The sequence below is a fragment of the Galeopterus variegatus genome, unplaced genomic scaffold (genome assembly GCF_000696425.1).
Source record: "Galeopterus variegatus unplaced genomic scaffold, G_variegatus-3.0.2 Scaffold89, whole genome shotgun sequence".
NCBI classification, from domain to species: Eukaryota; Metazoa; Chordata; class Mammalia; order Dermoptera; family Cynocephalidae; genus Galeopterus; species Galeopterus variegatus.
The window spans coordinates 1,013,403-1,034,661 of NW_007726200.1; the positions used below are offsets into that span (position 1 = coordinate 1,013,403).

Sequence of the window (21,259 nt, forward strand, 5' to 3'; positions counted from 1 at the left end):
TAGGTTAAGATTCTTTGTGGGGATGAAGTTGATGTAGAAAACATGTCTTCTATGAGAATGAGGGGGCTGATGGTACTGGGCACTTGAGATTTAGAAAAAACATTGTAGAAAATGGAAAAAAAGCAAATTAAGGGGTGAGGCAGAGTAATTCTGAGCAATACTTGGGGGAGGGGGCAGTCAGGCTTGGAAATGCACATTGGAAATGGAACCAATTGGCATAACATCATTTCCTTGTAGGGTTTAACCTCAGATCTCCATTTCTCTAGGTCATTATAAAAGAAAATGGGGGATTATGTGTCTTTCCCCCATTGAAATCAATTTAGCAAGAAGAGTAAGAGTTAGACCTCCTGGGTTCAAACCTTGGGGTTCAAATCTATTCCTTTATATATTCAGGAGAAGAGGTAATGAATTTGATGGACAATTTGGCTTAGTAGTCGAATGAGGACCCTAATGAGGTAGATTTGGGAAACACAACTTCCATCCTCCTTCATTGACACAAGATGATGAGTCATTGGAAACTGGCGTCAGGTTGAGTCCCCTGGCAGACTCCTTCACTGAAGTGCATATGTATTCCACACTGGGAAGGGAATGGCACTGGAAGTGGCTGACTTTAACCATCACTAGTGCTGGCATGCTCCTGCCTCCTGTTGCCAGCTCTGCTTTATATGCCTTGAAAAGCTATATTCATTCTGAAAATAATGCTATTGCTCAAAACGCTTTTGAAAGTTATATTTGGAAATTACATCAAGTCACTTGGTTTCTTTGACCTCAGTTTCTTCATCTGCAAAGTGAAAATAATAATGCCTACTCTGACTCTGAAAGTTGTTTTGAAATCAAATGGGGAATATTTTAGAAACTGTTAAGTACTATGTAGATGTTACTAATTAACAAACCATTTTAGAAACTACATCTTTGCTTTATGGCCACTATTCACTTTTTAGTTAAAAATACCTTATACTTTGGGCCGGCCCGGTGGCGCACTGCTACAGTGCGCTGCTTGGGAAGTGCGGCAGCGCTCCTGCCGAGGGTTCGGATCCCACATACAGACCGGCCGCTCACTGGCTGAGCGAGGAGCGGGGGCAACACCGAGGGTTGCGATCCTGTTGCCAGTCCCGGTCTGGTACGGGCGCGACACGACCGGGCGCGACACTGAGGGTCCGGTACGGGCGCGACACTGAGGGTTGTGATGCATTGCCAGTCACGAAAAAAGACAAAAAGACAAAAAAAAAAAAATACCTTATACATAAACTTGCCTCCAAATGACTTTTGTGACAACCAAAAATCAAATCTCATTGTAAAGTATCAGGATATCAGGAGTTTGGTATATGGTGTGACCCTCTATGTAAGCCCATTTTAAGTTCTCCTCTAACAATGAAGCTTGTTGTGTTGAAATTATAAGAGCATTTTATAAGAGCATTTATAAGAGAATTTATAAGAGCATTATAAGAGAGGGAAGTGAAATTTAATTTCTCTGTTTTTCCCCTTCTGCAGGAAGTCACCAAAGCAGTACAGCCTCTCTTACTGGGAAGAATCATAGCTTCCTATGATCCCGATAACAAAGTGGAACGCTCCATCGCGATTTACCTAGGCATAGGCTTATGCCTTCTCTTTATCGTGAGGACACTGCTGCTACATCCAGCCATTTTTGGCCTTCATCACATTGGAATGCAGATGAGAATAGCTATGTTTAGTTTGATTTATAAGAAGGTAATATTTCTTTGCACAATCCCCATGGTACAAATATTCTCTATGGTACATGTTTTAAATGTCATGAATTAGGTAGTGAGCTGGTACAAGTAAGGGATAAATGCTGAATTTAATTTCATATGCCTATGAAATAAGTGGCAAGAATAGTTAATGTTTTAAATTTTCATTAATAATTCAATTTACTTCAACTCATAATTATTGAGCACCTTCTGTAAACTGTCTATATTGGGTTTCATTTTTGTTTTTTTTTTTCACTAGTCATGTCATCATTTCTCTGGAATCCATAGTTCCCCATTAAAATAACTTGCACAGTCTGCATAAAAGTCATTGACAAAATGTCATCTTATGGTAAAATGCCATGTATTTTTATGTTCAATAATGACAGTATGATATGTAATTGTTAAATGATAACCCAAACAATAGAAGTTTCCACAACTAGTTAACTTGTCACAAGTGGTGGTATCCACTACCTTATTTTGAGTTAGATTTTTGTCATCCTGTGAATCATGCATATTTAAAGTTTTTGGAAGAGCACATGCATTAATACAATATGAACCTACTCTGTCTGTGTGTATTTTCAGACAAAAGCCCAAGTTGCTGAAGCATGATTTAGGTGAATTCAAAGTAACAGTTAGCTGCCTTACAAACACTTTTTAAGATCATTTTAATGACTTGATTCAATACCACGTGTAGCTGCTTGGATGGACCAAGTCATTATAGAATGCTGTTTTAGTTGAATCATTTGGGTGTACTTTATACCTTTTCTCTTTTTTCTTTCCCCAGTATAAAAACTTTATATACTTATACAGTGCATAGATCTGAAATTCACCTCTAGTAAATAGTCCGTAACAGTTCCATGATATACACACAAGGTCAATTGTATTGTAAAACCTTAATAGCCACACTTACTTCATTGTTCAAAAAAGGCTTTTATAGAGGCAGAGGGAAAAAATGGAGTCCACAGTTTAATCAAATCACCTCAGCTGCAATCTCATCAGTTCCGAAGTACCAGAAAAACATGGGTGATAAATCAATAAAAATTGTATTTTGATCCAAAATTTTACAAAAGTGAAGAAATTACTAGGTTTTATTTGGAATGGAGAATCTACACAGCTTGCATGTCAGAGGAGGTTGAATTCAGTTTAATAAATATTTATAAAAAGTGCTTCTCATCATAATGATTATACCTAAGGATGTGCGTGACAAGCTTCCAAGTGATTTAGGTATACTATCTATTTGATCTTCCCTACAACTCCATAAGGTAGGTATTATTTTCCCTATTTTATGGATAAGGAAACTAAGCCCTAAAAAATACAGAATGAAAGTACAAAAAAAGTACAGTGCAAAAACAGCTTCAAAATTTGTACAATAGGTAAATCACAATCTCTGAAGTGGAGAGATTTCCAACCATTAGGGAAAATGAAGTAAGCACTGGAATATCAGCCGTGAGGTAGACTGTTACATGGGAAGAGAGATGCATGCTCTGGGCTAAAGGAGATGAGAAATCAAATAAGAGTAGGTTAGTTCATAAACAAGGCCATATGGAACATTTGGCACAAATACTGCGATATGTATGCTTTCAGATCCAGGACACATTAATGAAAAGTTAGATGCCATTGTATTTTGTCTTTCTTTCTCAGTGTTGAATATCTGCGTTTGTACCCAGTTTGCTCTATCTCTCTAGCCACGTTTATTGGCCTCCATTGACGTCATCACCAAAGAATGTAATTGCATCTCCCTGTGGTTTTGGTTTGGTCCCTAAAGTGAGCCTTGTCTTGGCTCTTCCCAGATCTCATTCTTTCCCATGTCTGACCTGTTTCATCCCCTTGGCAAGGACACATAAGACCCTTCCTACAATGTTCCAAATTTTGTAATAAAACACTATTTCCTTTGTTCCAAATTCTGCAACTATGATACATTTACTTTAAATAATGGATTTAAATGCAAGCAAAATTGAGTTGCCTCTGAATTTGAAGAACACAGAAATAAGTAAATTGACAAATATTCGAGTGCTTACTGTGTGCATAGCTTGGTGTAAAGCCCTGTGCAGAACTCAGGGTTACCCGAGAGTCTGTTACCAAGTCATGCGTAATTCAGCTCAATGGGTTTTCTCCCTTTTTTGCTCTGATAATGTTTTGAAATTAACCATCTTGATTTCTTTTTCATCTCTGCTTATCTGAACACTTCATTATTCTAGACCCCGCTCTAATTCTAACTTCTCAATAAAATCTTTCCAGATTTTTCTAACAAGAAGTGTGAACTTCCTCTTAACCACCCCATTAGTTTCTACTTCCCTTAGTTCTTTATCATATTATATTTAGTTATTTATGTATAGGTTGCCTTGAGGCAAAAATTTTGTTTTAATAAATTTTAATAATAATCCTTGAAGCATTGAGTATAGTGATTTGCATCTACTAAATGCTCAACAAATATGTGAGGGATTTAATTGAAACAAATTTTAGATGGGTACTTTCCAATCAAAGCCATCTAATAGCAAATCAATTCTTATTCAGTTTTACAGGCAAAGTATGACTGTGATCTTTCATAATTATAATTAATTTATCTACTTAATTTTAATTAATTAAATTAATAGAGAAGTAGATAAAATCAATTTATTTACTTAACTAATTTACATTTTTTTATTTATGAAATTTACAGGTTTTTGTATTTCTAATATAATCCTTCACAAAATTATTAATGATTCATAATATATTTCTATTGACTTTAACAGTAATTTTATTCAAACGAATTAATATAGGACTTCCTGAAAAATTTAAGGCCAAGGTTTAAACCTCAAATTTCACGGTCTTTTGGTGCTATCTTTTGAAACAAAAGCAAAGAAAACCCCACACAATATAAATGGATATTTAAGTATAGTATCATTCCCATTGTGGAGGAGAAAAAATAGTTATTACTCTCTAGATGGTGAAAAATAAAACAGCTAGCGGCATGCCAATATAATATTTGCTGTTAAGAAAAATATTTATAAATCTGAGAAGATACTAAGCTAGATGAACATAAAATAATTTTTATTACCTTTACTTAAAAATGCATACATAGTAACCTAATTCCTCAGCTATATTATGTTACTTATACATATGTCTTTTGTTTGTCGACATCATCTAACTTCCCATTTTTCTTTTAGACTTTAAAGCTGTCAAGCCGTGTTCTAGATAAAATAAGTATTGGACAACTTGTTAGTCTCCTTTCCAACAACCTGAACAAATTTGATGAAGTATGTACCTATTGATTTAATCTTTTATGCATTACTGTCATAAATCATACAAGCGTGAAGGTGAAGTTTTCCTGGGTCAGATAACCATAATAAGTGGTTAAATCTTACTCATTCTTGCCTTCCCTATTTCTGGAAACTGAGAAAGCTAAATTGTGTAGCATAGTGCCATTCTGGGGTCTGTTAGAACTGCCCAACTAAAAGGCACCTCAGCTTGCTGTTAATACGATTTTCGAAACAATCCCTGTCAAACCTTGCTTCCTTTTAATACTTTAAATAGGCTATTTACTTTGGCTAAATATGATACTCTGAGCAATTCTTGTTTTGTGCCATCTTATGAGACAAATTCAAAGCCCTTGAGGACAGACAATGTGTTTTATTTATCTTTGCATTTCCAGTTCTTAACATAGCATTAAACCCACAGCAGGTGCTAAAAAAATTACTGTTGAATTGAGCATATATTTATTCTGAATATCTCAGTCAGATGATAGAGTTGTGCAGTTGTGTGGATTGAGCCTCTAGGGAGAGTCCTTTGTTCTGTCATGTTCTATACTATGGCTCTTGCTTTGTCCAAAAGGGAGTTATTTAAAATAAATTCTGCATATGATATTAAGACATACAGTCTCGATTCCACTGATTAAAAATGCAGTCTCTTGGAATTTGTTCCTTGGGCAAACCCAGTGTCTGTGTAGAATGTTTAAGCACATTGCTATGTGCTCCATGTAACAAGTACCTCAGAACCATGAAGGATTTGATTTTATAGGCTCTCTGTGCTTCTTTTCCTTCACATGTAATTGTTTTGGGGTGTGGAGGATAAAATGCCACTTGTTTTTACTGTGCTTTTATTTTCCAGGGACTTGCACTGGCCCATTTTGTGTGGATCGTTCCTTTACAAGTGACGCTCCTCATGGGGCTGATATGGGACTTGTTACAGGCCTTTGCCTTCTGTGGACTTGGTTTACTGATAGTCCTCGCCCTTTGTCAAGCTGGACTAGGGAGAATGATGATGAAGTACAGGTAGAAATCTGTTTTCATAGCTTGAAAGGGTTTTAAACCTGGTTTTCAAAAAGCCCACTCTAGTATAACCAATATGCACTGAACTATAATCTACTGGGTATCATTAAAAAGGAATTATTTTAATGGTGTAAATAATACTTCCTATTCAATGGGACATTTTTTGCTTGTCAATCTGTAGAATATCTTTATAAATATGTTAAAATTCAGTTCATTTTTACAGATTATAAAATTTAGGTAAAAATGTATGAAACATTTATGTGAGTTGTAGGAAATGTATAAATTTTCTGTAGAGTTTACAGGCTTTTCCTACTCTGGTTCATAGATCATAACACCAGAATCTTAATTACATCTCATTATAGAAGGAATCAGTAATAGCAGTCACTGCTTATGGTAGAAGTCTTCTAGAGTATGTCAGCTAGAGTATGACAGGAAGTGTATAAATTTTGGTGTCAGATAGCTCTTTGATTAAATCCCAGATTGCACACTTACTGGTTATGTGACTTTAGTCAAGCTATTTCACTTCAGAGTCTCTGTTTTTTTTAAAATCTTTAATATGGGGATAACCATTCATACCGAGATATAAATTCATAATGGAGATAACCTCTCATAGACTGACATAAAAATTAGGGATATTGTATAGAATGAGTCTAATACAGTGTCTTCAGCATTTACTAAATAGTAGTCATTTACTAAATGGTAGGTAGCTATTACTTTTGTTACCACATATTTGATAATAAAATAAATGCCCATCTGTTTTGTAAAACAAATGTGACTTTTCTTAAAAGCTTGAGGAGTTCTTAGTGGATAATTTGACTTGTTTTTACTATTTGATTGATTGATTTACAGAGATAAGAGAGGTGGAAAGATCAATGAAAGACTTGTGATCACCTCAGAAATGATTGAAAATATCCAATCTGTTAAGGCATATTGCTGGGAGGAAGCAATGGAAAAAATGATTGAAAACCTGAGACAGTAAGTTGTTCTAATAATTTCAATATTGTTTGCAATTTTATCTTTAATATTTAAAAAATGAGTCTGTCACACTGGACTTTCAACTCATATTTGAAGTTTCTGAAAATGAAACAATTATGTTAAGTTATATCATTTATGCATTAATTGTGTAAAGTCATTTTCTTCCTTTTTTTTTAATTGAAACGTAATTGATTATGCATGCATATTTGTAGGGAACAGAATTGAATACCAATACCTGTGTGCAATATGTGATGCTAAAGTCAGGATAATTAGTATATTCATCATTACAAAAAGAATTATTCTTTGGGTCCATTAACCAACTTTGTAAAGTCATTCTCATGGGGTGTCAGTTTTATGTGGTTATTTTTTTGCACTACAGGGATATTTATACCTTATGAAAGAATCTCCTACATGTATTCATAGCTGCTTAATATACTTATTTGATTAAAATATTGATTATGATGCTGGAGGCTGATGGAAACCTTAAATGGAACTGCTAGAGTATACAACTTCTGAACCAAATAAAAAATTCTCTGTTATTACATTTTACTTAATTTGTGTCTTATGATTCGTGAAAAAAAAATTAAAAACCCTGTATCTGTTTGAACTGTTTGTTCTTTCTTAACTTAGGAATGATAGCACAGGGTAATATCCATAAATTGTGTTCCTATAAGCCCTCCACTTGAGAAGTCAGTTCAAGTAACAGAAGCTACCTCCTGAGATAGAATCAGTAGTTGGCATCAATCTCTAGTATTCTTTTACCTCAGATAACCTTTCCCTGATTAGTAAAGATTATATCCAGCAAAAAAAGTACAGCACAGATTGAGATATGATTACTAAGATAATTCTGGACAAAATATAAACTAGAACATTTCTGTACCGACAAGACCATTTTTCTTTAGTTGAGTTCCATGTTCTACAAACTGCAGTCATAAAAAGGCTCTAGGAAGCTCAGTGGGGGTAGATATAGTGTTAAAGGGACAAATGATTTCAGGACTTAAAGCACTTGATAGGTTCACAAGGGAAAATGTACTTAAAAAGAAATGTACTTTTGGATGGTATGAATATGGGCTATTAGGAATTCAGGCTGCTGAGTCCAGTGGACAATGGTTTCTGAACTGCAGGTGTGTGATTGGAATAACAAAAGAAATGCTGAAATGTTAAGTCCTATGCCATGTAAATAGAAAGAGTAAAAGAGTATTTATTTTCCAAACATTATTGGTCACCTGTTTTTATTATGCCTTTCAAGACAAATCCAGGAAAAGGAATGTCATTTTCTTTCCAGAAACATCCTTAAAGATCTTGGGGAATTGTTCAGTTGGTAGAAGTTGTTTTTCATTAACAAGTGAGAGCTCCTCCATCCTTGTCTGTGCCTCACTCTTATGCCTATAAACACAGGTATAGCGAGGGTAATGAGGAGGTGATCAGAGGATCCAGTTTTCTGAGGCCTCAGGATAAACTTAGGCCAGGCCATGCTTGTTGCTGACTTTTTTTGACTTTTGGGTTTTTTTTTTCCCTGTTCCTCAGAAGATGAAATTCATTCTTCCTACTCTGCATTTCTGTTTGACCAATTCTAATGACAAGTGTTTGGTTGTAAGTTGTATAATCTAGCATGAAATTGTTACCTGAAAAGGCTGGAAAGTGCTGACGTAAATATGAGGAAACAAGAAATGCTCCCACTAAAGAGAACAAACACTTGTATAATGATGTGGAAGAACCTGGCAGGATGCACCTCAAAGGAATGACTACCTCAGCCTGGGCCACTGCTGAACTGGGCAAAAGGCTATGTAAAGTTCCCTGAGAATCTACTCTTTTATTGCTTTTTGATAGTAAAGTCACTTTCAATTTTTTAAGTAAGAAACTTATAAAATATTTTTATGACTCATAAAGCATAAATTATTTTATTATGGAGAGTGCTGCTTTCTGGGTGATTCTTATAAATGTTCTTGGATCTATAACTCTTGCAGTATTGCTTCCTCTTATTTTTCTCAATTGTTTTTGATATAGTTCAGCAACAATTTTTTCAAAGTTGTTAACATTTTTGGGAAGTGTTTTCTATCATTCCATTGGTACCAACCTGGTCAATGTTTTCCGTTTTTCTGTTGAGGTGACAGTGTTACTAAACCCAAGTCCGGCTGCCTGCCCCAAACAAAAACCCTGGCTTGGCTTGCCAAAATCTTACCCCAGGGCATCCAGCTCCTGGCTGAGGCTCACCAAAATCTTGTTACTGAATCCAAGTCTGTATGCCTGCCACAAACATTAAAAAACAAACAAACCCAAAAGTCAAAGGTTGGCAAAAGTCAGATTTTATTCAGGAGTATTTGGTGACCTGAGGAGAGATGTTAGATTAACCCATCTCTCCAGTAAACCTGAAAGAGAATGGCTAGACTAAAACTATCTCAAAGGCTCAGATTTACTGAGGGGTTTTTAAAGAGAGGGTTAAGGGAATGGAATGCGGGAAATGAAAAGCAGGAGGGAGGGGCACATGTAAGGGGCCAGATACAATTTCTCACTAGGGCTCTATCTGGTTTCTGTTCCCATCCTTGTTGTTATCTTAGGATCCTGCTTCAGGGTAGAATCAGCATAACTTTATTGATGTCTTCCTTGGTTTTTCAGGGTCTGGATAGTGTCTTGTGGCATGTCTGTAGCTCCAGGCTGACTGGAAAACAACTTCACATTTATGTAAAAAGTGTCATCTTGCCCCATAACCAAGGTTTAAAATATCAAATAACCATTGGAAAATAAGGAAGTCAGAAAAAGGCATGCTAAGAAAAAAACTGTGTCCCCTCCCCCACCTTTTCCCCTAAAGCTCATGGTTTTAGGTCCCAATACGGCTTCCGCCCTGCTCACTCTAACAAAAGACACAAATTGTAGATTCTTATTAGACCCTCTGCCATGCTGCTATTTAATCTTGACAACTCCACAAGAGAGGTGCTATGTTTCCCTTCTGTAGATTTGGATTCTATAAAATCAGAAGGAAGGGTGGCTTGCTTAAGACAGCATAGCCGTAACTGGCAGAACCAGTACTCAAACCCAAGTGAGATTCCAAAATCATAAACTGTCTTCAATGCCAAATTGCTGAAATAGCTAAACATTAGACCTCATTAGGCTGTGAATCACATCAGTGTGCTCAAGTTTACTTTTTTTTTTTTTTGGACTTAAATCTATTGCTTTTCTGATTTATACAAGTGTGTGGAACTAGCACCCAAATGCCAGGTTCCTACCTGCACGAAGCCATGGCTCAGCTCTTACTCCCTCCCACCTGAGCCCTCTATTTGTTGCTCTTTCTCTACATAAGAGCTGGATGGGGAGGATCACAAGTGACTCCAATTTTCATGGCTCCTGGAAGAGTGGGACTGAGGTTGAAGGCATCATCGTCCTCTGTTCTCACTAGGCTCTGCACTCCCTGTTTTCTGCCTATTGGCCCATTTAAGCCTCATATATATATGTGAGTTAAAAAAAACAATTCACATTTGCAGTTCAGACTAGAAGATCAAAAATGTAATGTAATGTGATTGCAATTAACACTGAAATGAAGAGACAGAGAGGATATAGTATCTACTCATAATTTTTCAAGAACCATCTGCAACAAAATCACTAGGGTTCTTTTTTATAAACACATTCTGGAAACCTACTACAGACTCATTCAATCAGTATCTCTTGCATTTTAACAAGTATTTCAGGTGATTTTTACACATGCTAAGGTTTGAGAACCACTCCTCTGTGGCTTATATGTTATTTTCAATGTTCCTCAAAGCCAAGCTACTATTTCTAAGTGTTAACAATCCATTAGGTAATCACAGAATTGTCTTTTTCCTTTATAAATCTTACAACATTATCCTCATTTCCACACTTAATTACATAAAACACCAATCAACCAACCAACAAAAAATTATCAGTCTCACTAATCATACAAGTTAACAATGAAGAGAATAAAGATATAAAAATAATGTAAATGTTAATAATAAATGAAATTATTAATTATAATTTAAAAATAATATTTACAGGTATTATTTGCAAAACATTGGTACATTCATTACTGTCTCCCTTTTGATAAGGTAACTGAGGCCCAGAGAGGTTAAATAATTTGTACAAGGTTACACAACAAATACAGGTTGGAATCTGGATCAGAACACCGGCAGAAAGACTCTAGAGCCCATGTTCAGATTTTACATACGAAGATGCCTGATATTTGAGAAATAGAATAACATTCCAAATCTTATACTAATTTATTTTTTATAGAACAGAACTGAAACTGACCCGGAAAGCAGCCTATGTGAGATACTTCAATAGTTCAGCCTTCTTCTTCTCAGGGTTCTTTGTGGTGTTTTTGTCTGTACTTCCCTATGCACTGATCAAAGGAATTGGCCTTCGAAAAATATTCACAACCATCTCATTCTGCATTGTTCTGCGCATGGCGGTTACTCGGCAATTCCCCTGGGCTGTACAAACATGGTATGATTCTCTTGGAGCAATAAACAAAATACAGGTAATGTGCCATAACTGTGCATTATATACTATGATCTTGAAACATTTAGAATTTTTCTAGTAGGCAAACTCTCTAGAGATGAATCCTTGATCTTGGGTCTTTTTAATGCATCGGATTTCCTCTCTTGATGTCTCTATGTGGTCTAATGAACCTTTGTAATGAAAGGCTAGTGAAATAAAATAAAGGCCTGTGAGATTCTCTTAAGTCAATGAAATTACAGAAAATTGTTTTTATACTCTGGAGAATTTCATTCAAGTAATCAGTCAGTAGATCGGTTCTAATGAGCTTTGCAAATGGGCAAAAAGATTAAAAAAGAAACTTCCTCCACTAAGAATTTATAAAACTTTGCAGTTTATATTAGGAATGTTCACTTTAAACTTTTCCTACGATTTCCCTGAGCAGTATGATAGATGAGAATGGCATTTTATGCCACATTAATTACTTTAAAATCCCAGCAATGTTGATGTAGCTAGCAGCTTTGAGAAGTTCTAAAGTCTTCAGGTGATGAGACTCAATTTATACAAAGCTAATTGAATGAACTTTTGTGTAATTAATAAGCAGATAAAATGCTTTATTATACTTTAAAAATAATTATTTAAATATTTAACCCAGAAAATAAATCACAATGACAGAAATAAAAATGAGTAGTGAAGGGTGAAGGCATTTTTAGGTGATTCTGCCACTATTTAGTTTAGGCCAGACATTGTGAATGGTGGCCCACGGACCTAATTTTGGCTCCTAGACCTGTTTTGTTTGACCTTTACATTTTAAAAATTGATTAGTTGCCAGCAATTAAAAATTGGGAGATGTTATGTGTACACAAAATCATGTCTTCAGCCTCTTTTGAAAAATTGTAATATCTAGTAAACTGAGTCCTCCTTCCTGGCAGCCTGTGACAACTATCCCCACCCCCTTCTCCCCTCAAGAGCCTGCCCTATCCAGTTCATCACTATCTCTACCCAGCCCTCATCCTTAATTATATCACTGTTTGACACTTGAGAATAAATGAGTTTGAGATCTGTTATTTAGACAAGGTGGTGAATGTAGCTTAGAATCATAGTAGCTCTGGGAATAATTTTATGTCCTCTGTTAACCCAAGCACAGCTGGGTGTGGGAGAAATGAGAGAGAAGGAGAGAGAGAGAGAGACAGAAAAATAGACCCAGAAAGAGCACTTCACAGAGACTGAGAGAGTCACTGAACAGGAACACAGAGACAGAGAAACAGATCTGGAAAACCAAAACTGGGAGAAAATGAGACAAACCAAAAGAAGGAGAAGAGCAGAGAATAGGGAAGCAGTGAGGCAGGGACTAGGCTTTTTCGTTATTCATGTGGTGAAGACTTCAGGATGCATGGACACAATTCCTCCCTATGCTCTCACCTTCCCTAGGAAAACTGACTTGGACTCTCTAGTAGAGCCCTCTTCTTAGAATCACGGTTAGATATCTTAAAACCTGATATATCAAATCTTTATATCTTTACTTAACCCAGAGAAGTGATGTTAATGATGCCTCTAATAAAGAGGGTTCTATAAAGATGAAGACATTTATTTTCTCTCTGTCCTAATGTTGAATTGAGACACATTCAGGGATACTTTATAAATTCATCTCTAAGGTTAAGGTGTAATAGTACAAAGAAGAATCAGTTGTATGTTAAAATCTAATGTATGACAACAGTTTTATAAAATATCACATGTTTAAAGAGTATATTTCAAATATGATGAATCCTACTTCTTGGCATTAACTTTAGAACACTTATAAAATTATTTTATTAAGAAATAATTTCTAATTTAATCTTAAAATTCGTATGTAAGATGCAGCACTATAGAGTATAAAATAGATGTAATAATATATTAATGTTATTCTGATTTTGCAATATGTTTTTGCTCTTTTATAAATAGGATTTCTTACAAAAGCAAGAGTATAAGACGTTGGAATATAACTTAACAACTACAGAAGTAGTGATGGAGACTGTAACAGCCTTCTGGGAGGAGGTCAGGAATTTTTTAATTGTTTTTCTCTAAACATTTAAGCATTTTCTTCTTTGTGAATCTGGATTTCATCCTGATGGAAAATAAAGTTAGAATGATGATATAACTGGTAGAACTGGAAAGAGGCCCATTTTACTTATTTTAGAGATTAAGAAGTAGAGGCCCAGGAATATTAAATGCAGTATACAAGCCTCTTTATTTCTAAGTCATATAATTTGTTTCACATACAGGTCAGAAAGTAATACATAGATCCTAAATTTTGGATCTGGGTTTAAATCCTGGCTCTGCCATGTACTGTCTATGTAAACTAAATCAAGCTACATAACTTTGGGGAGCCTCTAGCTTTCTATACGTAAAATGGGGACTATTCATATTTACCTTGCAAATTTGTTGTGAAGACTTACAGATAGTTAGGTAAATTATTCGTCAGAGCACCACTTACATAATGGCTCCTTAATAAACATTACCTTTTCTGACCTCAAGTTCCAGGTTGATATTCTGCATATACATCAGTCAACAAAAAGATGTATGAGAGATATACCAGTGTATTGTTGTCTGCTATTTTTACTTATTTTCATTCACTATTAAAAATTCTCTCATATTTCTCAGACAAAAATATTACCAATGGTCTTCAGCCTCTATGGAAGCAATATTTGATTATTGAGAACACCTGTTGAGTTCAGGTTTCTTGTTGCTTACATTGGTTGAGTAAATGTAAAAGTTACAAAACCAATGTCCTATTTCTAAATCTTTTACAATATTTTGAGTTGGATTTATTTATATAAGTAACTTGATCACCATGGCTTCATTTTACTTCATTTTTTAAGATATAGGTAAGAGAATAATTCCATATCTGCCTGACAAAATTGTTTTGTAGAAAAGTGTGTAGATGAGATTTATTTTACTCCTTTGATTTTAGGAATTTCAAGTGCCCTTCTAGGCAGGAAGGAAAAATATGAAGTTTGACATTTTCACTACTACTTTCAGATTCTTGTTTTTCTACCCTGGTGCAAACATCCTCTCTTACTCCATCTAATAAAACAGGTAGCCTGCTTGAGCCCTTCTAGATGCCAGGCACTAGGGTAAACACTTTACATGTTTTGTCTCATTTAATCCTCACAACATTCCTATGACCTCAAAAAGATTTGTATTTCCATTTTACCAATAAGAAAACGGAAGCTTAGGAAAGTTAAGGGACTTGGCTCGGCTCACACAACTGGCAAGGACTAAAGCCGGATTTTGGACCCAAATGTCACAGTATGGAATCCTTTCACCTTCCATCTGGCTGTGTTCTCTTCATCCTGTCTTTGACTGTTACCTATCAAACTCCGGAAATTCTTTAATGGCATTTACTCAGGATGGTGGTGCTTATTAAACTTCCCATCAGAGACTTCAACATTCACATGAACGATCCTTTCAATACTGTCCTTAGAACTTATGTTTTCCAGTGACTTCTTCAGAAGCTCTCTCTCTTAGTCATAACCTGAGCTTTGTTAGCACCCAGTCTTACCCCACTCGGGTAATGTCACACTCTGAAATTTCTTTCTCAGCCCAGAATTTCTTAACCCTCTAGCTCTTTCAGTCCTTTAATCCTACCTTTACTGCCTTTCAATTTCATTAAGATTTCTAGTCGCTTCAGTTCTCCCTTTTGGACCCCTCCTGGTTTAACCTCTGCTTATTCCAATATCAATCATTTCAGCTCTTCTCCCAGCTGCAGTCTCAATTCTTTTCTTTTTGCTGAATTTTTTCCTGCAAAACATTCACTTTATCAGCTTTGGAAAAGGAAGTGATATCTGGGAAAATTATATACTCTAGTCAATTGTAAGTTTTATACACTTACTGCTTCAACCTGAACCGGGCCTGTAATCCTTCTTAAGAAATTCTTTGATTTGTTTTTACTTAATTTCCTTTACCGTATCTCTAACAGCTATTTCAGATTTTTACCACTTTCATGAAACCCACAAGCTTTCCACAGATTTACTCACCCCCAATAGACAGCCTTGCCTTCTGCAATACCTACATAGAGAAAATAGCATGCATGAATGCTTCCAACTTCTTTCTTTTTGGGGGGTGGGGTGGGAGGAGGTACTGGCCAGTACAGGGATCTGAACCCTTGACCTTGGTGTTACAAGGCTGTACTCTAACCAACTGAACTAACTGGCCAGCCTCCCAACTTCTCTCCTCACCCTTGGAATGATCTTTCCCTCCTTCCTTCCTGTCTAAGAAATAGATGCATGCTTCCTCCTGCCTTTGTCTGAAATACTGTATCCTGCTTCATCTTCTCAGAACAGGGGGTCATAAATTATTCTCTCTGCAGAAGCTTCAACATCTTTTTTCAACTGACTGCTTTTCACATTTAAATATTGTCATGTTAAATTTTTTTCCCTGACTTTTGCCCACCCAACATTATCCCCCAAACCTTATTACTCTCCTTCCCTTCACTGTCAAACCTGTTTCATTTCTTCACCTTTTATGGACTTTGACACACTGCAGTCTTTATTCTTCCCTCACCAATCTATTAAAACTGTTCTTTTCTTCTGGAGTTTATCACTTAATTTAGCTTTCATGAATCACTCTTTCCAGATTATTTTAGCTTTAGACCATGACTTCCAAGTCTGCCCTGCCTGCCACTTCAGTGGTGATGGGCTACTGGGTCCCCACTCAAGCCTCCTTGTAGCATTTCATGCCCTCTTTGGGTGATTTCACCCAGACTCAACTGACATCAATGTACTGATGACACTCAATGCAAATCTCTGTCCCCAGTTTCTTTCGTGAACTTTATACATGTCTCTCCAAGTTTCCCGCATGCTTGAGCACTTCGTGTTCATCACTCCCCAAACTTTATAAACCTGCTTGTTCTTGCGTATTCTCCATCTCCTTTGAGGGCATCAACCAAGAGGCAAGTTTCTGATGAGTTGTGTATGACTCCTCCCTTGCTCCAAACCTTTGAGTAGGTAAAATTTCTAGTTATGTATTAGGAAGCTGAGGCTTAGAGAGTTTAGGCAATTAGAACAAAGGTACCCATCTAGCTAGGGCAGAGCTAAAATGTCATCTTAGGTTTCTTTGTCTCCAAAGCCCCTTCTCGCTCATTCACCATATTGTCACTTACTAAAAAAAAGAAGTGACTATTACTTTACTGTATGCTTTCATGTATTTTATGTATTTTTCACTTAGGACCTCAACAACTTAGGAAACTGAAGCTCAGAATGTTGTAATGACATCATGTCGATCATAACCCAGCTAGTTGAGAAGATGAGACAAAGGCTGGAATAAAGACAAAGGATATTGTAACCATTCCCTCCCAACTGCAGAGGGCCAATAAACATGTTAATAGAAAATGTTAATAGAAATATGAAATAGAAAATGCTCAGTCTTACTAGGGATCAGATAAATACAGATAAGATCAATAGTGAGATTCCATTTTTACATATAAAGCTATATAAAAAAAGACCAAAACAAACCAAACCCAAACCAAAAAACAACAGTGTTGACAAGGGTTCCTGAAAACTAACATTTTCATACATTACTAGAGGAAAATTTGGAACTACTTTTCTTTTTTTTTTTTTTTGTCTTTTTCCGTGTCCAGCAACGGATCGCAACCCTCAGTGTTGCCCCCGTACCGGACCGGGGACCGGCAATGGGATTGCAACCCTTGGTGTTGCTCCCGCGCCTCGCTCAGCCAGTGAGCGGGAACCGGTCCGTATGTGGGATCCGAACCCTCGGGCGGGAGTGCCGCCGCGCTTCCCAAGCGGCGCACTATCCAGTGCGCCACCGGGCCGGCCCTGGAACTACTTTTCAAAAGACTTAGAGTTTTATATGTTTTGCTCTGGGAATTCCACTTGTGGGAATTTATACTGCAAAAAACACACAAAAAAAGGATGTGCCCCAAGATTTATAACAAATTTTGTGCATCACAGAATTATTGATTGAATTTTTTTAAAAAGGAAACCAACTAATACGGAAATGTTTATAGTTTATCCATTCTCTGTGGTATTATCTTGCACAAAACTACGTTAAAAAGAATGTTTAATGGTATGTGAACATTTACAATTTATTATGTTAGAAGAACAAGTCACAAACATCATATATAATTTTTATGAATGTTTAAAACAATCATACATGATTTTACATATACATAAAATATATATATATATATATACGTTTTTATTTATATATTTATATGTGTAAAAGAGTGGAGGAATATCAGTTGAAATGTTAAAGGTAGGTTACTGCTCAGTAGTACAACTATAGGTGATTTCTATTTCCTTCTTTCTGCTTTTCTGTGTTCCAATTTTTCTGAAATAAGTGTCTTTTGTAATGAGAAATGTAAGTTATTAGTGACAGCAAGCTTCCATTGGTCCAGATGCCTATTGGATAAAAGTCCCACTTCTAAGCATGACACCCGAGCCCTTTAACAGCCTTTGTCATTTTGCCATATACATCTAACCCAACTACTCACTATTCCTGAGACATACTCTGTTCTTTTTAAGCCTAAATCATTGTGCACATGGATCCATCTTCCTGGAACACCTAGAAACATTTCTTGTTCTTGTGAAATCCCACTTACATCCTTCATAGCTAGCACGTATGTCATTTATTTAATCAAGCCTGAGTCGCTGGCTCTCTCAAATGTACTCCAATAGGACTTGGTGTGACTTTTAATTGTTGCACCAAGCACACTATGGTATTAATATCTTTTCATGTGTCATTCTCCCATGTGGGATTTTTGAAGTGGTCTGTAATACAGAGGTGGTGCTGAATAATATCTATTAGATAAACGTCTAAGTAATAACAAATGCATTTTTCTCATTTTTTAAGACTTTTCATTGTCCACTCCTTAAAAGCTCTGGTTTTACTTGTCTGATGACTGAGGGGGATGTCAACCACCCATATCATAAGAACTCAAAACAGTGGTTGTCAAGTTGACATAATTTTTCAACATAGGTTTAAGTGGTGGCAAAGGATTTAATTTCCTGTTTATTGTAAATCATCTAAGTATGTTAGATGGTTTTTTGTCAACACTTTAGAGCTGTAGTTTCAGTGTGTTCAATTTATGAAAAATAATTTAGGAAGTCAGTACTCATTGTCAAGCCAATCAGCTAAATACAACTTCCTTTCTATCAGAAAAAGTGTGACTTTACTTTAAAATACAAATAACAAATAATTTGTGTTAATTAATTTATTAGATTATTAAAAAATAAAGTTAATTAAACAATTAAAATATCTTAACCCCCTACTCATTTGTGAAATTTAATTCTAAGATAGATGAGACACATAGATTGTCTTAAGTTTGGAATCTGGGCGAAATAAAATGCTGCCTCCTTCAGTAATTCTTGCTTTACTTTCATGGGACCCTCTTTTCAGGAGAAAATCATTCCCTTATGGTTTCCCTTGTTTGAGTCTCAGAGGTTTTTATACTCTGGAAAGTTCGGTATAGTAAGACTAGTGCTCACTTGCATGGTGAGAAGGATGTCTCTTCTGGGTAAAACGAGGGGAGGATAATTGTGAGAGGAAAAATGACAGACAGCAGACGAATTCTCAGGCAGGTTAATTTTAGGAAAGGCTTCATTTGGATGTTGAGGATCTGAAAATAGATTCCCTTGAAAGTAGGTGTACCATCTTCCTCCTGCTTAATCTTCAGGGCTGTTTCCTTTGGTTTGAAGACCACTACCCTAAGCTTCCCTTGGGGGCAATAGAGAGGCAAGGAATTTTCAAGATGGAATTTCTTCTCCCCAGGAATTCTTGTATAAATGAATTCATTTGAATCACCTGGCAATCTCTTCACATTTATATTTAACAATAATTTAACAATAATTACCTAAAGAAATGTATTGAGCTCTCAGAGGAAGGTGCTACCAGCATGACAGAAGTCAGATTTGCATTATAATTCTACTTTGTGACCAACTAGTTATGTGACTTTAGTCATTCAGGATTAAGTAATAATGTTTATGTACCCAGTCTATATAGAAGGGGTCTGGGTGTATGTGTTTATGTGTACACACACATATCCGATTTTTAATTTAATTTAATTTGATAATGGGCAAAGATCAAAGAAAGGGCAATTATGTTTCAATTAAATACTATGGTTAGAATTTTCAAATGCTTTGGATCATGTGCTTTAGAAACCATGTGCTGATGTATAATTATATATTTTTTATAATATTAATAATGCTCATATAGTATAATGGATGTTGTGCCATGTGTCTTTTAAATGAATCATACATAAAACACAAATCTAATAAGAATATCTGAAAAACCTTTTATTTTCAATGTGTTTTTTTTACAGGGATTCGGGGAATTATTTAAGAAAGCAAAACAGAATAATAACTCTAGAGAAATATCCAATGGTGATAACAGCCTCTTCTTCAGTAACTTCTCACATCTTGGTACTCCTGTCCTGAAAGATATCAGTTTCAGGATAGAAAGAGGACAGTTGTTGGCAGTTTCTGGATCTACTGGAGCAGGCAAGGTAGTCTCTTTTATTCCTCATCATTAAGAACTTATTTGGCATGCACTTTTTTTTTTTTTCTAATTTGTCTGCAGTATAAGAAGGTATTTTGGAGAAATTGTTACATGGGTATTAAGAGAATGCTTGGATATAATGTCCCTTATAATATAAATTGTTCCACTGATAATTTCATGCAGCTTTTTGTTTTCTCATATTATTTCCAGTGACTTTTTCTTCTATGTCATTATATTTTGCAAAGCATTCAGTGCAGTGTCGTGCACATGGTGGGCATTCAGTAACTTCATTGAACAAATGAACGATCCATTTTTACCAGTCTGTAGCACAGACATACATTCAGAGCTGGCCCAGGAAATTCATGGTTTAGATTTTCCCTCAGTAACCACACAGGTGAAAGATCTCCATTTTGTTGACATTAGAATTTTAAAGAATGGACACAGACTCACTTATCATATATTATGAGGAAACATTATGGAGGGTATAGTTTTTTGAGGAAATACATAGGAATGTTAATTAATTCTGAGGTCAGCCTGCCTTCCACACCCTGAACAACTTATGAACCCAGTATACTTAGAGATACATCTGACAAAATCTAGCAGGTTCAAAAGAAAAAGAGCTGAAGAATCAAATTTTATTGTCAGGAGAAGAGAAGACTTTATAATAATCTTCCAGGATATGAACTATCATGCAGATAATTATAAGCACTTGTTATCTTTTAACTATCGGGAAAATAAATTTAAAGGACATGAAAGAATCAAATTAGAAATAAGAAAGGACTTCCTGATATTGGAATGGGCTACTAAGGGCAACAGGTATTTGCTTTGGAAGTTTACAAAAATAGGTCTTTGTTCTCATTTAAAAATATAGATATATATTTATTTATTTTTGATTATACATATTTATGGGGTACAGAGATGACTATCATCAGTATTTGTATACAGTATGTGATGATCAAATCAATATTATTAACATGTTTATCATTACAAATGGTAATTATTCTTTGTGTCCCTTACCCAGTTACTCCCTAACCCTCTTCCCTCTCCCCCTTTCTCACCTCTAGTAACTATAGGTCTGTTCTCTCCTTCTGAAAGTTCAATGTTTTACTGCGGTCTGTCTTTCCTTCTTTTTTCTTTTCTTTCTCTCTCTCTCTCTCTCTTTCCTTCCTTCCTCCCTCCCTCCCACTTATGAGTGAAGACATGCAGTATTTCTTTTTCTGTGCCTGGCTTATTCCCCTCCCCCTCTCCCTTTCTCACCTTTAGTAACTATAGGTGTGTTCTTTCCTGAAAGTTCGATGTTTTATTGTGGTCTGGTTTTTTCTTTCCTTCCTCCCTTCCTTCCTCCTTCCCTCCCTCCCTCCCTCCCTCCCTCCCTCCTTCCTTCCTTCCTCT

The 21,259-nt window shown here is 35.9% G+C and overlaps 1 protein-coding gene across 1 annotated transcript in view; it reads left to right on the forward strand.

Annotated features, from left to right (window-relative positions):
- The window catches only part of CFTR (cystic fibrosis transmembrane conductance regulator (ATP-binding cassette sub-family C, member 7)), a 189,001-nt gene that overhangs the window by 53,196 nt on the left and 114,546 nt on the right, over nt 1–21,259 (forward strand). Inside the window, exons 5-11 of the mRNA XM_008581074.1 lie at nt 1,492–1,707; nt 4,853–4,942; nt 5,793–5,956; nt 6,803–6,928; nt 11,171–11,417; nt 13,316–13,408; nt 19,692–19,874. Coding sequence (XP_008579296.1) covers nt 1,492–1,707; nt 4,853–4,942; nt 5,793–5,956; nt 6,803–6,928; nt 11,171–11,417; nt 13,316–13,408; nt 19,692–19,874 — 1,119 coding nt within the window. The remainder of the gene's footprint in view (nt 1–1,491; nt 1,708–4,852; nt 4,943–5,792; nt 5,957–6,802; nt 6,929–11,170; nt 11,418–13,315; nt 13,409–19,691; nt 19,875–21,259) is intronic.